Genomic DNA, 15,755 nt, shown 5'->3' on the forward strand with positions numbered 1-15,755 from the left:
AGAAATGATATGGGGTTTGGAATGGGTCCTGTGTGAATAGAGATTAAAAAGACTGGGACTTTTCAACTTAGAAAAGAGGAGACTAAGGGGGAATAGGATAGAGGTCTGTAAAATCATGACTGGTGTGGAAAAAGTGAATAAGGAAAAGTTACTTGTTCCCCTAATATAAAAAACTAGGGGGGTCACCAAATTAAATGAATGGGCAGCAGGTTTAAAACAAACAAAAGGAAGTTTTTCTTCATGCAGCGCTCAGTCAACCTGTGGAACTCCTTGCCCGAGGACGTGGTAAAGACTAGGACTTTAGCAGGGTTCAAAAAAGAGCTAAATGAATTCATGGAGGTTAGGTCCATCAATGGCTATTAACTCTGATGGTAGGAATGGTATCCCTAGCCTTTGTCTGGAAATGGATGATAGGAGAGGGATCATGTGATGATTACCTGTTGTGTTCACTCCTGCTGGGACATCTGGCATTGGCCACTGTGAGCAGACAGGATACTGAGCTAAATGGGCCTTTGGTCTGACCCAGTATGGCTGTTCTTGTGTTCTTATTTAATTGTTGTTGTCACAAATAAAAAAAATCTTCCTCACATCAGGAGGCACTCAACTCAGCAACTGACTGGAAGCAACTTAAATTGACCAAGTTGTTCATCTACAGAAACAGATTTGCTACTCAAGATGTTGCAGTTGCTGTGATGGAAAGTGTTGCAACAGGCTCAGTGGTTCCTCTCTACACAGTCACCAGTTTATTGTTAGTAGACCCACCTGCTGGGCCCCATGTGCTTCTAAGCCAACTGAATCTGTGTAGAATCTAGTCACAAAGTCTAGCATTGGGTTTCTAGGCTACACTCTCAAGATCTGAATGCTCCCTTGGAACTTGCACTCTACTGGCTGTTTTAAATTCCCAAATCAGGGTCTCAGACCTCATAAGTATCTCTCACCCCTAAATGCTTATACGTGCAAAGACATAATAATTGTAGCTTTTTGTTTAACCCCTTTTTGGACAATATGGTGTGAAAGCGAGGAATCAGACTTTTAATCGTGTAATTTCTTAACCATAGTTACTTTATTCTTAAGAAATTATAGTCACAGAAACTTATGATATAACAAAAGTCTTGAGTCACCCCCATCCTAGTCTAATCTCACCCTTTTTGAGATGTGAGGTCTGCTAGTGTTCGGGCTGGGTCGAGTCCCTCCTGTTCTCTCTCTCCCTCCCCTTTGCACCTCCAGATTACATGTGACAGTGATATGCCCCCTTGCTCACAGAATGAACCCCTTAAAAATACAGTTTGCCTCTACTTTTGCCATTATGCCCAGGGGTAAGGCTTGGCCTACACCTAAAAGGTAAGTTGACCGAGCTTTGTTGCTCAGGGCTGTGAAATAATTCATGCCCAATGCAACATAATTAGGTTTACATAACTCCCACTGTGGATGCAGTTAGGTTGACAGACTAATTCTTCAGCCTCTTGAGGGGGTGGATTTACTATAGTAACAGAGAAATTCCTCCTGTTGCTGTATTAACTGTCTATATTACTACAGCTTAGCAGCAGTGCTGCAGCTGTGTTGCTATAGCACTTGTGTAGACCTCCCCTGGAAAGCTGCATATCTACCAATCCTGGTGACTGTAGATTTGCGGTTCCCAACCACCAGTCCACGGACCAGTGCTGGGACATGAACCGCTGGCTACTGGGTCACAGCATGCTGCCAGGCCATGCACATGGGGCTGGTGTATACCCTGGGTGCATGGCCGGCGGCTGCTGGAGCTCAAGCCGGTTGTTCACAGTGGCTCTATGCCACCAAGTGGTGGGTGGTTACTGCAGCTGAAGCCAACTGTTTGCGGCTGCTCTGGGGGCCGGGATTTGGGTACATATTTTGGCGGACCACTAACATTTTATTTGCATATATGTTATTTGTATAATGAATATGCAAATAAAATGTTACCTGTCTGCCAAAAGATTGTGAATGGGTTTGCTGTTCTACAGTATAAAAAAGGTTGTTGACCACTGACGTAGATAATCTGTACTACATAGTTGGGTTAGCAGTTGAGAGACAATTTAACATTGATGGAAGTCTGTCAGCTAAATGTCAAGAACCTTTTTTGGGCAGGATAGCTGACTGGAATAAATAACCTTGCCATGGGCAAGGTTAGTTACTAGGGATGTTAGTGTATAGTCGGGTAAATAATTAACCAGTAAGCCTGGTGTGACGGGGCGCTCCCGCCCCGCACTCAGGATGCTCAGGGGTACGCTGGGCGGACACGCCGGGTGGCGGGGAGCCCGTATGGCCCCAACACGGCGGGCTGCGCTGACGCGCCAGGACCCGGCGCAGGGAGCGCTGGGAGGCAAAGGGCACCGATAGACAAGGCCCAGAAGGGAGGGGTCAGGGGGGCGCCGGCCCATGAGGTCATGGGGGAAGGGAGGCTCCAGGGCGACGCGGGGGAAGTGACGCACGGGGAGAGCGGAGCCAGCGGGGGATTTAAACCTGGGGCCGGCACGGCGAGAGAGTGGGAGGAGAACGGAGCGGCAGGGAGGAATGGGAAGGGAGAGGTGAGGCCGGGTATGGCGGCAGCGGCGAGCCTTTAAGGTCTGGCGGAGTAGGAAGAGGCCCAGGGCAGGGTCGTGGAGCCCGTGAGCGGGTGTGTTTTGGGGCACTTCCCCCATCCGCTAGGGAGGGACCGTGAGTCCCTGCCTTCAGGGCCCTGGGCCGGGGTTCGGAGAGGGGGCGGGCCCGAACCCCCCTACTCCGCTGGCCAATGAATCCATCTCGGGGTGCATACTCAAGAGAACGGAATAGAGAGACACAGGGCGGGCCTCCGGTGGCGGTTTGCACCGGTTACGGCGGGACTGGCCCGCACGTCTAATAAACCGGGGGGCCATCGGCCGTGTTGGTGGCGCACTGTGGCGGACTTGTTTACACCTGGGTATATTGGCTAATCCTAACTACATGCACTCTCTCCCCTGCTTCTCCCCCCCCCCCCCCACCGCGATCCCCTCTGCCACTTTATCAAAGGCAGCAAGTGGGGGGAGGTGGGAGCCTGTGCCCATCAGGAGCTGACTTAAACGCTGGTTCTTCACAAGCACTGCATCTGCCTACCCTCTTCCCACTTCCACACCGCACAGGGTGTGGGATAGGCAGGAGTCGGTACATGCAGAAAACTAGCTTTCAAGCTGGCCCCTCACATGTATCGGCTCATACAGCAGGGAGCTTGGGCCTGTTGCAGACAGACTGCTTCGCAACAGCAGCCCCTGTCAGAAGTGGGCTTGGGCTCCCCGATGCTCCCTCATCCCTCCTGCCCTTCCCGCCCCCGCACTGCTATCTCTGATACAGAGGCAGCAATGGGGTGGGGAGAGCGCAGCTCTGTGAAGCTGGTACTTGTGGAGAGCTGTCTTTTAAGCTGGCTCCCCCCAGATACCAGCTCCTGCCTGTCCTCCCTCCCATGCTGCCTCTGTGGGAGGCTGAAAGGGAAGGGGAGGTGGCTCTACAGAGCCAGCATGTGTGGAGAGCCATCTTAAAAGCTGGCTTCCCATGTGTATAAGCTCCCATTTGCCCCACCCCATGCTGCTGTCTCTGTTTTGTCTCTCTTAGGAGGCAGCAACTCCTATAATACAATGCCCCTTTGTATTGTGCTCTAGGACACGATACTGATTCTAATTTAGAGGGATGAAAGCCATGTCATTCTGACATCCTTTCTCCCAGCATAACCTTTATTAGATTGATATAGTTGGGGTAGAAGTGAGAATGGAAAAGCAAACTAGTGCTCTTCTATCTGCTTAATGATATCAGACTTCTAAAGATTTATGCTAAAGGAGAGCTTTGCAATCATTTCAATTTATTTTCAGTTTGTTTAATCACATTTGAAAGCCTTTTCTCTAATCCTGTGACCAAAAGTTTCAAGTTGTCATTGATATCTGTTTAATTTTTATGTGCATATTACTCTTTACCTTATTCAGAAAATGTTTGATGTTGAGTGCAAATTTACAGGGGTTAACAAACAGGGATTGGAAAGCAGATTTTAACAAAGTATATAGTGGAATTCTTAATTCTGAGGAGTATTTTTTTTTCTAAGAAACTTGTAATTGTGTATGTAACTCATTACAGACAGATATATGAAGATTTGCTAATAATTTTAAATGTTTAACATTTTTCAGGGCAGCATGACTGCAATGACAGTGTTTTTTCCTTTGGATACAGCTAGACTTCGACTACAGGGTAAGTGTCTAAACACCAGCATCCTAGACTCTGGCTCATGTCTTTCTGATTCCATGTCCTGGGGGCTTTTATGTAGCCTATAGGGCAAGCTTGCTTGCTTGCCTATAGACATCTATATACTTTCTTATGGTCTAATGATTTGTTTTATTATAGTTTATAGCAGGGGCTAGAAACAGTGTTCCCTCTAAGCTGCGTGGCACTATAGCTTCCCAGGTAAATAATCAACTCTGCCAAGTCAGTCAGCTCCCTGCGCTGAGCCTTGAGTTTCTGACTGGGCGGGGCTGATTAATCACCTGGGAAGCTGTGTTGTCCCACATTTTAGAAGGAACACTGGTCCCTGGCATAGGAACGGATTTTTTTTTTTACTGGCACACAAAGCGCGATTTCAGCCCTGCCTCTTCCCCCCCCACGCAGTGCGGAGCCCATGCTGTGGCTTGAGCCTCAGCCGTGCAGCTACAGGCTGGAGCACCAGCTCTGGCTACCTGTTGTGGAGCCAGGGAGAGGTACACGCAGGTGTCCCTGGTGCTGTCTCCTGCTTCAGGAGGGGGTGGGGCTGGGCGGCCCGCACATGTGGTGTGCTGGGACCTGGGCTGCGCCATGCTGCTCCCTGCAGGCTGTGTGGGGGGATGGGGAACCAAGTCTCCAGCACCCTGTTGTGCCATCTGAGCTGGAGCCAGGCCTGGACAGCCTCAAGCTGTGCCTGCCCCAGCCCGGGAGCCTCAGCCTGCAGGCAAAGGACTGGGCTGGGAAGGGAAGAGACTGTCTCTCTCCCCCACTCCTGGCCCCAGTGCTGCTCCCCAAGGGATGTGAAGGCAGGAGGGTGGGTGAAGGAGGATGCGGGGCAGGATGGGAAGGGGCAGGGGATCAGGCTGGGGTGGGGATCATGGGGCTGAGGGGAGCTAGGCTGCAACAGAGAGAAGATGTGAGGGAGAATTCAATTTTACTTCGTAGAAGCTGCACTTTCCTTTACTCCCCACTTCTTTGCTTCTTTCCCCATCTAGCTAGGTTGCATTCTCATTCTCTCCACCATGCATTACTCCACCAACCCCCTCCTGCCCCTGAACTCCCTCTTGTATCCCCACTCCACAGTCTTTCCTGCCACCAAACTCCCTTCCAGATTCTGCCCTCCTCACTTCATCCTTCACCCCAGATGCTGCATCCTTATCCCACTCGCTGGCAGCCATGTCCGCGCCCATTGAATTCCTCATTTTTGTTCCCACCCCAGAGCCTAAGGGGGTCCACAAAATCCACCAACTCTGGAATTCCAGAAAAGTAAATCTGGCCTGTAGGAAGCTCTGAACATCAGTCCTCCCTGTCTCTTCCCCCTCGCCCTGTGGGGGCTGGAGTGCCAGAAAAGTGAGGTGTCTCAGTTTGGGGACCACATAAGTGAGGGTTGGGGGTTTTGGGAAGAGTTTTTTTGCTTCTCACTTGTGTGGTCCCCAACAGATTTTTTTTCTGTGGGTCAGGACCCCCGACCCAAAAAAGGTTCCCCATCCCTGTCATAAATAAAGAAAACATTGAAACATTTTCTGTTGGACATTATATTTTACTTTATTTAAAATGAAGTTTGATAAACTAACATGAGACAGTTAAAACGTTTAATCTGTTTAATAATTTAAATTAAACCATTCTCCTCAGCTGAAGCACTAGCAAAATGGCTTGGGCGTAATTATGTAATTAATGGTGAGCTTTCATCAGAAACTGGTGGTCTGTAGAAAGGTCTGCATTGATCCAAGTGGTCCACAGAGCACGTGGTGGAGAGAGCCCCTCCCCCGGAGAGCAGCCTGGCCCAGGGAGGAGAGTTAAATCTTGGCACGCCACTTCGGAAAGGTTGCTGACCCTTGGTTTACAGCAAAGGAATTTGGATGTAACACAAGAAACTACATGCTGTATGCTGTATCTTAAGCTAAAGCAAGTTAGTATTTTTGTCTGGGACCTTTCACCAAGACAGCAAAAGACTATTTGCTTATGTTCCGGACCTTTCACCTGGATAGATGGTGATAAAATGGAATGACTTTTCATGGTATGGGGTGTCCAAGAATACCCTCAAATTTAACATGCATACCATAAGAAGAATGAAAATAACATACATTATTTCTATATTAGAATGATCTACAATCATGAATATGTATGTACATGTCATCACTATGTGCAGACATGTTACATGTGCCCAGCCTATGGAATAAGTGTATCTCAATAGTTTGTGGGTGAGGAATTTAAATTTGGGCAGAGAAGGAGGTCCCAGGCTGCTACGCTTATAAAACAGGGTGCCCGGAGTTTTTGTTAGGAGAAGGAGAAAGAGAGAGAAAGGAGGAGGACAGGAGTAGTTAGGAGTTGAAATTAGTCTCTAAACTTTGTCTTTAAACTTAGTTTTCCTGACTGTTAGAAAAATAAAGTTAGCTTTAATCAGCTTTTAGCATTAGCCTTTGCCACCTCTCAGCTGAGAATTGAGAAACCTGTACTTGAACTGCTGTATCAGAGGCAAGGCTCACCTTTCATCTTTTATCACTAGGTTATCAAGATTGGGTCTGAGTATATTAACCACCGCTTACAGAAATAATACCATATGTATCTTAGATTACATATCTAAGATATGCCCTTGTTAGTTACTCAATTTGTAACCCTGTTTTATTTTGCTGCTCAAATTGCTATTTGAATTAAATTCCATACATTTTAATAAAGTTTAAAGTTATTTTGTCTCCGTGTTAAAATCCTGTTAAACCCCCGAAGGTCCCTGGTATATTCAGTTCAGCCTGATTCAGGGACAAGAACCTTATTATCTTCTGATTAGTTCAATTGGCAAGCCTATAACCCATATTATCCAAATTAATAATATTTACTATCCTTAAATCAGGCTGCATTTGGGAGTAGCTGCATGGGACTTGAAATGGGGTGCACTTTCATCTGGGTGTGATTCTGCACTGTTTTTATGCTCCTTGTGCACGGTCATCTGTTTGCTGGGCAGGTCTTCAGACCTCTGAGCATATCACAGTCTAAAATGGCTGAACATCTTCTCAGTTATCAGATGTTCACCAGAACATATCACAGTGCCCTTGTTAGTTCCGTTAGCCTTGCCTCTTTGCTAAGTTCTCATCCCCTGCTCTGCTATCTTTAAGTCTATCTTGCCCTGTTGTTGAGCAAGGGCTTTCTCCTTTGAGACTCTTTGATGTGTTTTTACTGCCTCAGCTGTCCAGCCAGATCACCTCTTATGTTCATTCCCCTTCTTGAGTAACAAAGCCCCACTAATGGTTGGCTACCTCTGTATTTTATCTTATAGTTGATGAGAAACGCAAGTCCAAGACAACACACACAGTGCTACTAGAGATAATCAAAGAAGAAGGCCTGTAAGTACAGATATTCACAGTTCTCTTAATAAAAGTAAACCTCCCAAAGTGCTTTGTATGTGCATCCAGTGAGCTTCCATATATCTGGATATTCCAGTCTCTTCATTTTTCTGGGTTTTTTTTGGGCATCAGTTTCTAATCATACAAATGTAGTATTCTTTAAGGTAATCTAGCCACATTGAATAACAGTCTGTTTTGGGATAGGCTTTCCAGTCAAAAGTTAATTCTTTCTTTTCCCCCACTACCTGGAGAACCCCACAAATGGCTGTTTGGACCCAGGATGAAGAATTAGGCTGGCCTTGCTTCCACAGAGCTATGCTGTAGAAGTGAATGCCTGACTACTGAACCTTGTTGAAAAGTATTGACTGAGCAGTAGGTGTGTATGTAACCTTTTCTTGGAGTTCTTCCTCCAAGAATTCCTGGTTCTTAATACTAAAGTAGAATTGCCAATCCTAGCATCCTAGCCAAATTTCAGTTCACCTAAGAACATTTTGCCTTTTTCAGACTTTACCCATGCAGTTACAATTGGTGAAACTAAGCATTTAATCTACACTTCAAATGTCCTTCGACATAGATTATCTATCTGCCTAAGAAGCAGTAGTTCGGTTGATAGAAGAATTCTGTATACGTTGCTCTGTCTACACTGCTTAGAAGTGTGGATTTTTCACATCCCTGACAGTGTAGATCAGGCCTATGTTAAACATTTTCCTCTCTCCTCTAAAAATAGACAAGGTGTGAAAGAGGAATCCACTGACATAGATGTCATGATTTTTGTGAATGGAAAATCATGCAGAATCATCAATAAAATGTGTGTAAAGCTTTGGGAAAGCAAATGCCAACAAATGAGTGAGTGTGTGCGTCTTGTAAACTAGTTAGTACAGGTTGAACCTATGTGGTCTGGGACTCTCCGGTCTGGCAACATCCATAGTCCAGCATAACAATGGATGTTGTTGGAACAGAGAGCCCTAGCCACAGAAGTTGCCAGTGGCTGGGAGCTCAGCCAGTTTGGCGGCTGGGAGCCCTGCTAGCTAGGAGATGAGTCCCACAGGCTGGAGGCAAGGAGCCCTGGCTGCTGGGAGTCCCTCAGGTGGGGATGTGGAGCTGCTAGTGGCTGGGGGCATGATGCCACCAGAGGCAGGAGCCACTGGGGGGCAGGGAGCTGCTGGGAGTGTGGAGCAGCCAGGAGCAAGGAACCCCTGTGGCTGGGGGTGTGGAGCTGTCAGAGGTTGGAGTCAGGGAGTCCTGCCACCCGGAGTAGAGCCCAGGGTGGAGCCCTGACAGTAGCAGTGAATTGGCCAGATCGGTGGCTAAGAGGGGAGCCCCAGGATAGCCCAAGACCTGGCCTCCCTGTTCCATCAAATCCCCTCCTTCAGAATCACTCAGGTTCCAAGGATGTTGGACCAGAGGTCCAACCTATACCATCTTTGATTCACAGTTCTGCATTTCCATTATCTACTCTGAGGAATGTATAGAAAGTGTAAACGGCTACAAAAATCAAGGAGTCCACTGTAAGGGTATGTCTACACTACCACCCTAGTTTGAACTAGGGTGGTAATGTAGGCAACCGGAGTTGCAAATGAAGCCTGGGATTTGAATTTCCCAGGCTTCATTTGCATCTTGCCGGGCGCCGCCATTTTTAAATGTCCACTAGTGCGGACACCGTGCCGCGCGGCTATACGCAGCACGGACTAGGTAGTTCGGACTAGGCTTCCTATTCCGAGGAGTGAAACGAGGAGTAACGGTAGTTTGGAATAGGAAGCCTAGTCCGAACTACCTAGTCCGTGCCACGTGTAGCCGCGCGGCACGGAGTCTGCACTAGCGGACATTTAAAAATGGCGGAGCCCGGCAAGATGCAAATAAAGCCCGGGAAATTCAAATCCCGGGCTTCATTTGCAACTCCGGTTGCCTACATTACCACCCTAGTTCGAACTAGGGTGGTAGTGTAGACATACCCTAAGAGAGAGATTTGAAGAGGTAATAGTGGGATTTGAAAGACTGTAAATTAAACTTTGTACTCTTACAGCAGAATTGAAAATCCAAGTTCTTCTTTGAGTGCTTGCACATATTCATTTCATTTCAAGTGTGTGCACTGGTACACCCAAAGTAGTATTTTTTTTTTTCCTCCCATCTTGCTGCCTGTCAGGGTGGTGCATGTGCTCTCAGCAAGCTTCACTGTTAGCCTGAGGTACAAAGGGCAGAAAGCTGCCTCAATCCTTCTCTGTTCCTTTTAACCATGATAGTTGGAGTGTGTGTACTCACCATTTTTTTTCTCTTACTACATGTTTTCAAAATAAATTATTGTTCAAAATTTTAGTTAGTGTTCTTGCTTTGGCAAATCTTTGCTTTTTTTTTTTTTTTTTTGGAGCTTTTCAAGTTCTGTGTTGTGGCATGCCTAAGTCCCCAGTGTTTGTGCTTTTCTGGGTATAACAAGTCTATGCTGGTCAGCAATTCTTACTCCCATTCTTTAGAGTTTGAGGGGAAGACATATTAAGTAAAGATGTCCTATCTGCAGGGGATTTAAATCTAGGGAGGTTCAGATTTCAATACCACCTCATAGAAACTGCTTTATGCTTCCACGCAGTACACGGGGTTCAGACTTAATCCACCCAGGACTGCACTGCTAGATTGGCAGGATCCCCTCACTAGAAGAAGTCAGAGAAAAGAAGCCACTCTTCTTCTCTGGTACCACACAAATGACAGAAGAAATCTGACCATATGCATTCTTCTAGCCAGAAGAAGCTCTCTTCGTTCAAGAAGGTTTGGACCGTAACAACAACACACAGGAAAAAGGTGGGCACTGAAGTTAGAGCAACTCCCTCCTATCACATACTTGACTAACAATATAGAGTAGTTCTTTGGGGATGTTCCCGCGGGTGCTCCACTATGGGTGCTGGGCTTGCCCCGGAGCCGCAGACGGAAGCTTGTCATGAGCAGTGTTTGGCCGGACTGCGCATGTGCTGCGGGCTTGTGGTTTTCGCGCTCTTTTCTGTCTCGTGCGATCCGGCCCCCCGCCAGATCCTCTTCACCGCCTCAGGCTGAAGACGCTTGGAACCGCGCTTTTCACCAAATTAGACTATTTCTAGTTTTTTCCCCTTGTATATATACCTTACTTCTCTTCCTCCTTTATTTCCATCATTTCTTAAAAAAAAAAAAAAAAAAAGAAAAACCATAGAATAACAAAACCTGAACCAGAGTAAGATTAAAAGCTGCTTGTTCTTATCTCCCGCTTCTCAGCTGTTTTCCCTTCCGCTCCTTTGTACATAGTTTAAAAAAAAAAAAAAAAACCATAAACAGAGAAAGAAAGAAGCAACAGGAGATAAAGACAACATAATAGAGACATTATCACTACATTATCTGTACCTAGAGATAAGACTCAGCTAGGAGGACCTCAGGGGAACCGGCAAAATGTCAGCTGCCGGCTTTAAGAAATGCAGCTCTTGCTGGGAGGCAATGCCAGCCTCCGATGGTCATTCTGAATGTATCCGGTGTCTGGGGGAATCCCATGTCCCCCAAAAATGTACCCACTGCACCAGACTTACCTCCAGGGCCAGGAAGGACAGAGAGAGATGTCTCTGGATGCTTCTCTTTGATAGAGCCCTGCAGCCCCAGCAAATTGATCCGGACCAACAGCCTTACAAGCACAGGGCTTCTTCCCTGATTACGGGCGTTCAGAAAAAGCCCAGGATCTCTCCCACAAGATCCTTACCAGCTGCCCTGAACACCAAAGGAAGCCAGCCTGAAAGACCGGGGACTTCTGGCACGGCTAAGCCAGGTCCCTCTGTCTCAACAGCTCCAAAGCCGAAACGACCACGGGAGCCTTTGCATGTGCAGGCTCCCCAGGCAGCATTGCCTCAGCTACCGCCTCTGCCTCCCTTGCAGAGAGCTGAGTCGGCTTCGAGAGCAGACCCGGAGCTGACCATCACGGTACCGGCACCCGCACCGCTTCCAAGCCTCTGTGCAGTGCCTGACTATGCAGCGCCGACCTGCCTCCCTGCTGGCACGGCGCCGGCTGCTGCGGCTGCCTCTGAGCCCCTGGCACCGATTAACACCGCGCCAACTGTCTCTGCAATAAACGCCGGCAGGTCAGGAGCTCCGAGTCCTGCTCCTTTGATCTCCCTGCGCCGGAGCTCTTCTTGCTCACACCTTCTATCGCCGGCACTGTCCTCGCCTCTCCCGGTACCTCGCTCTCCACGCCGCTATAGCCATTGGCATGGATCCCTCCATGCTTCCTCCACACTGCCTTCGCCATTCCTGGCTGCTACACCTTCCCACCGCAGACACCACTACAGGCAGCTCTCTGTCTCCTGCTTCTTCCAGGGCATCAGACATCCGTTCCTGTTCTCTGTACCGATACCGATGTTACTCCCATTCCAACTATCACCACGACTGCTCACTGCGGCATGACAAAGGTCATCACATCGACCGCCACTCTCGAGACTCCCGCAGTGGCTGTTCCTATCAAACATGTTCTGCTTACGATTATGTACCACACAGATGATCTCCAACTCCAGCTCCTCTTACCCCGCCGCACGATTCAGCATCACCACCTCATCCTCCATCAGAGATGGATCTCACTGCCTTCAGGGACCACCTACTGGGGTCTTCCATCCCAGACTCATCCCCACCAGATGAGGCAGTCACATCGGGCGACAGCTCTCCACCAGATGACCTCCGTTAGTTCCAAGAGTTGTTTAAGCGGGTGGCTATCACACGAGATCCTGCTACAGGAATTCAAAGACAAGCAACACAAGCTTTTCAGGAATCTCCAACCACAGCATAGCTCATGCCTGGCCATCCCTCTTGACGAAGGCATTCTGGAACTAGCTGATGAAGTGTGGCGTGCTCCAGCATCGGCTCTTCCGACCAACAAACGGGCCGACAGGAAATATTTCATACCACTGAAGGGCATGGAATTCCTCTTTGCCCATCCACAACCTAACTCCCTAGCAGTCGACACAGCTCAACAGAGGGCTAGAGCCCCACACCTCAAACAACAAGGCTCTGATAAGGACATAAAAAGATTTGACCTCCTGGGCAGAAAGGTCTACGCTGTTTGAACAAATATCTCAAAAAACAATGATTCAAAATGACGACTTTAGCTGCCATAATCCCTGCGTTAGATCCACAGGACTGGTTTGCCGCCCTCGACCTCCAGGACGCCTATTTTCACGTTCCTATCCATCCAGCTCACCGGAGGTTCTTGCGCTTCGTCGTAGCAAAGGACCACTTTCAATACAAGGTCCTCCCCTTTAGGCTATCGTCAGCCCCCAGGGTGTTTTCAAAAGTTCTATCTGTGGTCACGGCCTTCTTCCAACGTCAAGGGGTACTCTTCTTCCCTTACCTGGATGATTGCCTACTCAAGGGCCCTTCTGCACACGAGGTCTCCCAGATGGTTCACCTCACGAGGCAAGTCTTTCAATCGCTCGGACTCCTCCTCAATGAGCAAAAGTCCATTTTGCGCCCCACTCAGAACATCGAGTTCATTGGGGCCCGCCTGGACTCACTTGCCAGCAGAATGTTCCTACCCTTACAAAGGTTTCAAGCCATCCACACTATCACTGTCAGCCCTACTGTTCCACTCATTACATGCCTCAGACTGATGGGTCATATGGCAGCCACAACATACGTGGTGAAATACGCCAGACTACATCTGCGCGCCCTTCAGTGCTGGCTGTCTCTCGTATATGATCACACCAGATACGATCTCCACAGGCCAGTAACGCCGCCACCTGGCGTTCTCCAATCACTCCTATGGTGGACCAGCCACACAAACCTACTGTCAGGTATATCTTTCCATCGGCAGGAGCCACTTCACCAAATCACAACAAATGCCTCCCTACTAGGCTGGGGGGCTCACATGGGTTCTCTCTCAGTCCAAGGCCGATGGTCCCCACAAGAAGCATGGCTACACACAAACCTTCTAGAGCTACATGCCATTTTCAATGCATGCCAATCCTTCCTCATCTACATTCGAAACACCACGGTGAGGATACTCACGGACAACATCACAGCCATGTATTACGTGAATCGCCAAGGTGGCGCTCGCTCCTGTTCTCTATGCACGGAAGCCATCCGCTTTTGGAACTGGTGCATTCGCCACGGAATAACACCTACGGCATCCTACTTACCTGGCACCACAAACGTGATGGCAGATTTCCTGAACAGACACTTCCATGTGAAGCACGAATGGGAAATGCACGATGGCGTCCTATGCGAGATCTTCCAACGTTGGGATACTCCCCGAGTGGACCACTTTGCAACTCCCGCCAATACAAAATGCCGCAAGTACCACACCAGGGCGGGCCTAGGCCGTGCATCCCTGGGGGACGCCTTCCTTACGACTTGGCGCGGACCCCTCTTCTATGCATTCCTCCCCATACCTCTGATCCCCAAAGTCCTTCAGAAGCTGAAGGCAGCGCTGATACTCATAGCCCCGGACTGGCCTCGCCAGCACTGGTTTCCCTTCCTGCACCGTCTCTCCGTGCGGACACCGATCCACCTTCTGCCTCTCCACGATCTCCTCACGCAAGACCGAGGACGCCTGAAACACCCCCAGATACAAATGCTGAACCTAACAGCATGGTTCCTAACTGGCTGACTCCATTCGAATCTCTCTGCTCCGTTCCAGTCCAATACGTCCTAGTAAACAGTAGGCAACAAACCATGAGAAAAACTTACCTTCACAAGTGGCGCAGATACTCCTCTTGGTGTACCTCGAACCACCACGATCCGATACATCCATCGATTCCCTCCATCCTGGACTATGCGTTGCACCTAAAGAACAAAGGCCTCACGTTAGCCTCCATCAGGGTGCACCTCGCGGCAATTTCAGCATTCACATCACCGATAGATGGCGTTTCTGTTTTCGCCCATCCTACTACTAAGAGATTTTTCAAGGGCCTTACCAACATGGCCCCTCCGCACGACCCAGTCCCAACAGTGTGGAGCCTGGATGTAGTTCTTGATGCCCTAATGAGGCCGCCATTCGAGCCTCTAGCGACTATATCCTTGCATTTCCTCACTTTGAAAACCGTTTACCTGCTTGCCATAACATCAGCACGCAGAGTGAGCGAGCTTTCCGCCATGATGGCCACACCACCATATACAATTTTCAGATGGAGTAGTCTTGAGACTACACCCAAGATTCATACCCAAAATTGTCTCTCATTTCCATGTCAACGAATCAGTGATCCTGCCCACTTTTTTTCCCGAAGCCCCATGCCTCACCACAAGAAGCAGCCCTACACTCCTTGGACACCCGCAGGGCCTTAGCATTCTACCTAGATCGCACTAAACCTTTCAGGCTTACGGACCACTTATTCGTCTCCTTGGCACACAAGTCAAAGGGTCAACGTCTATCTTCCCAGAGGATTTCCAGATGGGGAAGTGGCGACTGCAGTACTCTCCACAGCAGATAAATAGGGACTCCTTGCCCTTGTTCCGTTTTGGCGATTACTGCTACGCAGTCACCCATAGTGGAGCACCCGCGAGGACATCCCCGAAGAAGAAAGCAAAGTTACTCACCACCGGTGCAGTAACTGTCTTTCTTCAAGGTGGTGTCCCCGCGGGTGCTCCACTACCCGCCTTCCTCCCCGCTTAGGAGTCCTCTCTCTCTCTGCTCTTGTCTCTTACAGACTCCGAGGCGGTCTCGAGGAACTGGCGGGGGGCCGGACCGCACGAGACAGAAAAGAGCGCGAAAGCCGCGAGCCCGCAGCACATGTGCGGGCCAGCCGAACACTGCTCATGACAAGCTTCCGTCTGCAGCGCTGGGGCAAGCCCAGCACCCATAGTGAAGCACCTGCGGGGACAGCACCTCGAAGAACGAGTTACTGCACCAGAGGTGAGTAACTTCGCTTTGTTGTCTACAGCACCAACTTTGGCACCATGGAGACCAATTGTATTATCAGGATCTTCTGCAGCATCGACTTAATTTTCAGTGAACACTTTGGGGCATCTCTCCTTGGTGCAGATGATATCTGAGGTATACGTGGTAGCTAGAGACCTCTTTTGTTTCTTGGTTCCAGACTCATCTTTGCTGCAAGACATGAAGGTACTAGCTCTGCCCATTTATGCAATTTAAGTTTTAGTACCTCTTTCATCCTTGACAAATGAGGGACTCTGCAGTTTTTGATACCATGTGGTGGAATTGGGAGATAGTAAGAGCTAACACCCACACAATAGAAATATTGAAAGGCTGAGGCATGT

At 48.8% G+C, this 15,755-nt stretch overlaps 1 protein-coding gene across 2 annotated transcripts in view; it reads left to right on the forward strand.

The window, feature by feature from the left end:
• Nucleotides 1-15,755, forward strand: part of SLC25A17 (solute carrier family 25 member 17) — a 66,858-nt gene that overhangs the window by 20,348 nt on the left and 30,755 nt on the right. For both annotated transcript variants that reach the window (XM_075913586.2, XM_075913509.2), the window contains exons 2-3: nt 4,146-4,206; nt 7,484-7,550. In XM_075913586.2, coding sequence (XP_075769701.1) covers nt 4,152-4,206; nt 7,484-7,550 — 122 coding nt within the window. In that variant the 5' untranslated portion in view covers nt 4,146-4,151. The remainder of the gene's footprint in view (nt 1-4,145; nt 4,207-7,483; nt 7,551-15,755) is intronic.

Source organism: Pelodiscus sinensis, chromosome 1, assembly GCF_052426305.1.
Source record: "Pelodiscus sinensis isolate ZL-2025 chromosome 1, ASM5242630v1, whole genome shotgun sequence".
NCBI classification, from domain to species: Eukaryota; Metazoa; Chordata; order Testudines; family Trionychidae; genus Pelodiscus; species Pelodiscus sinensis.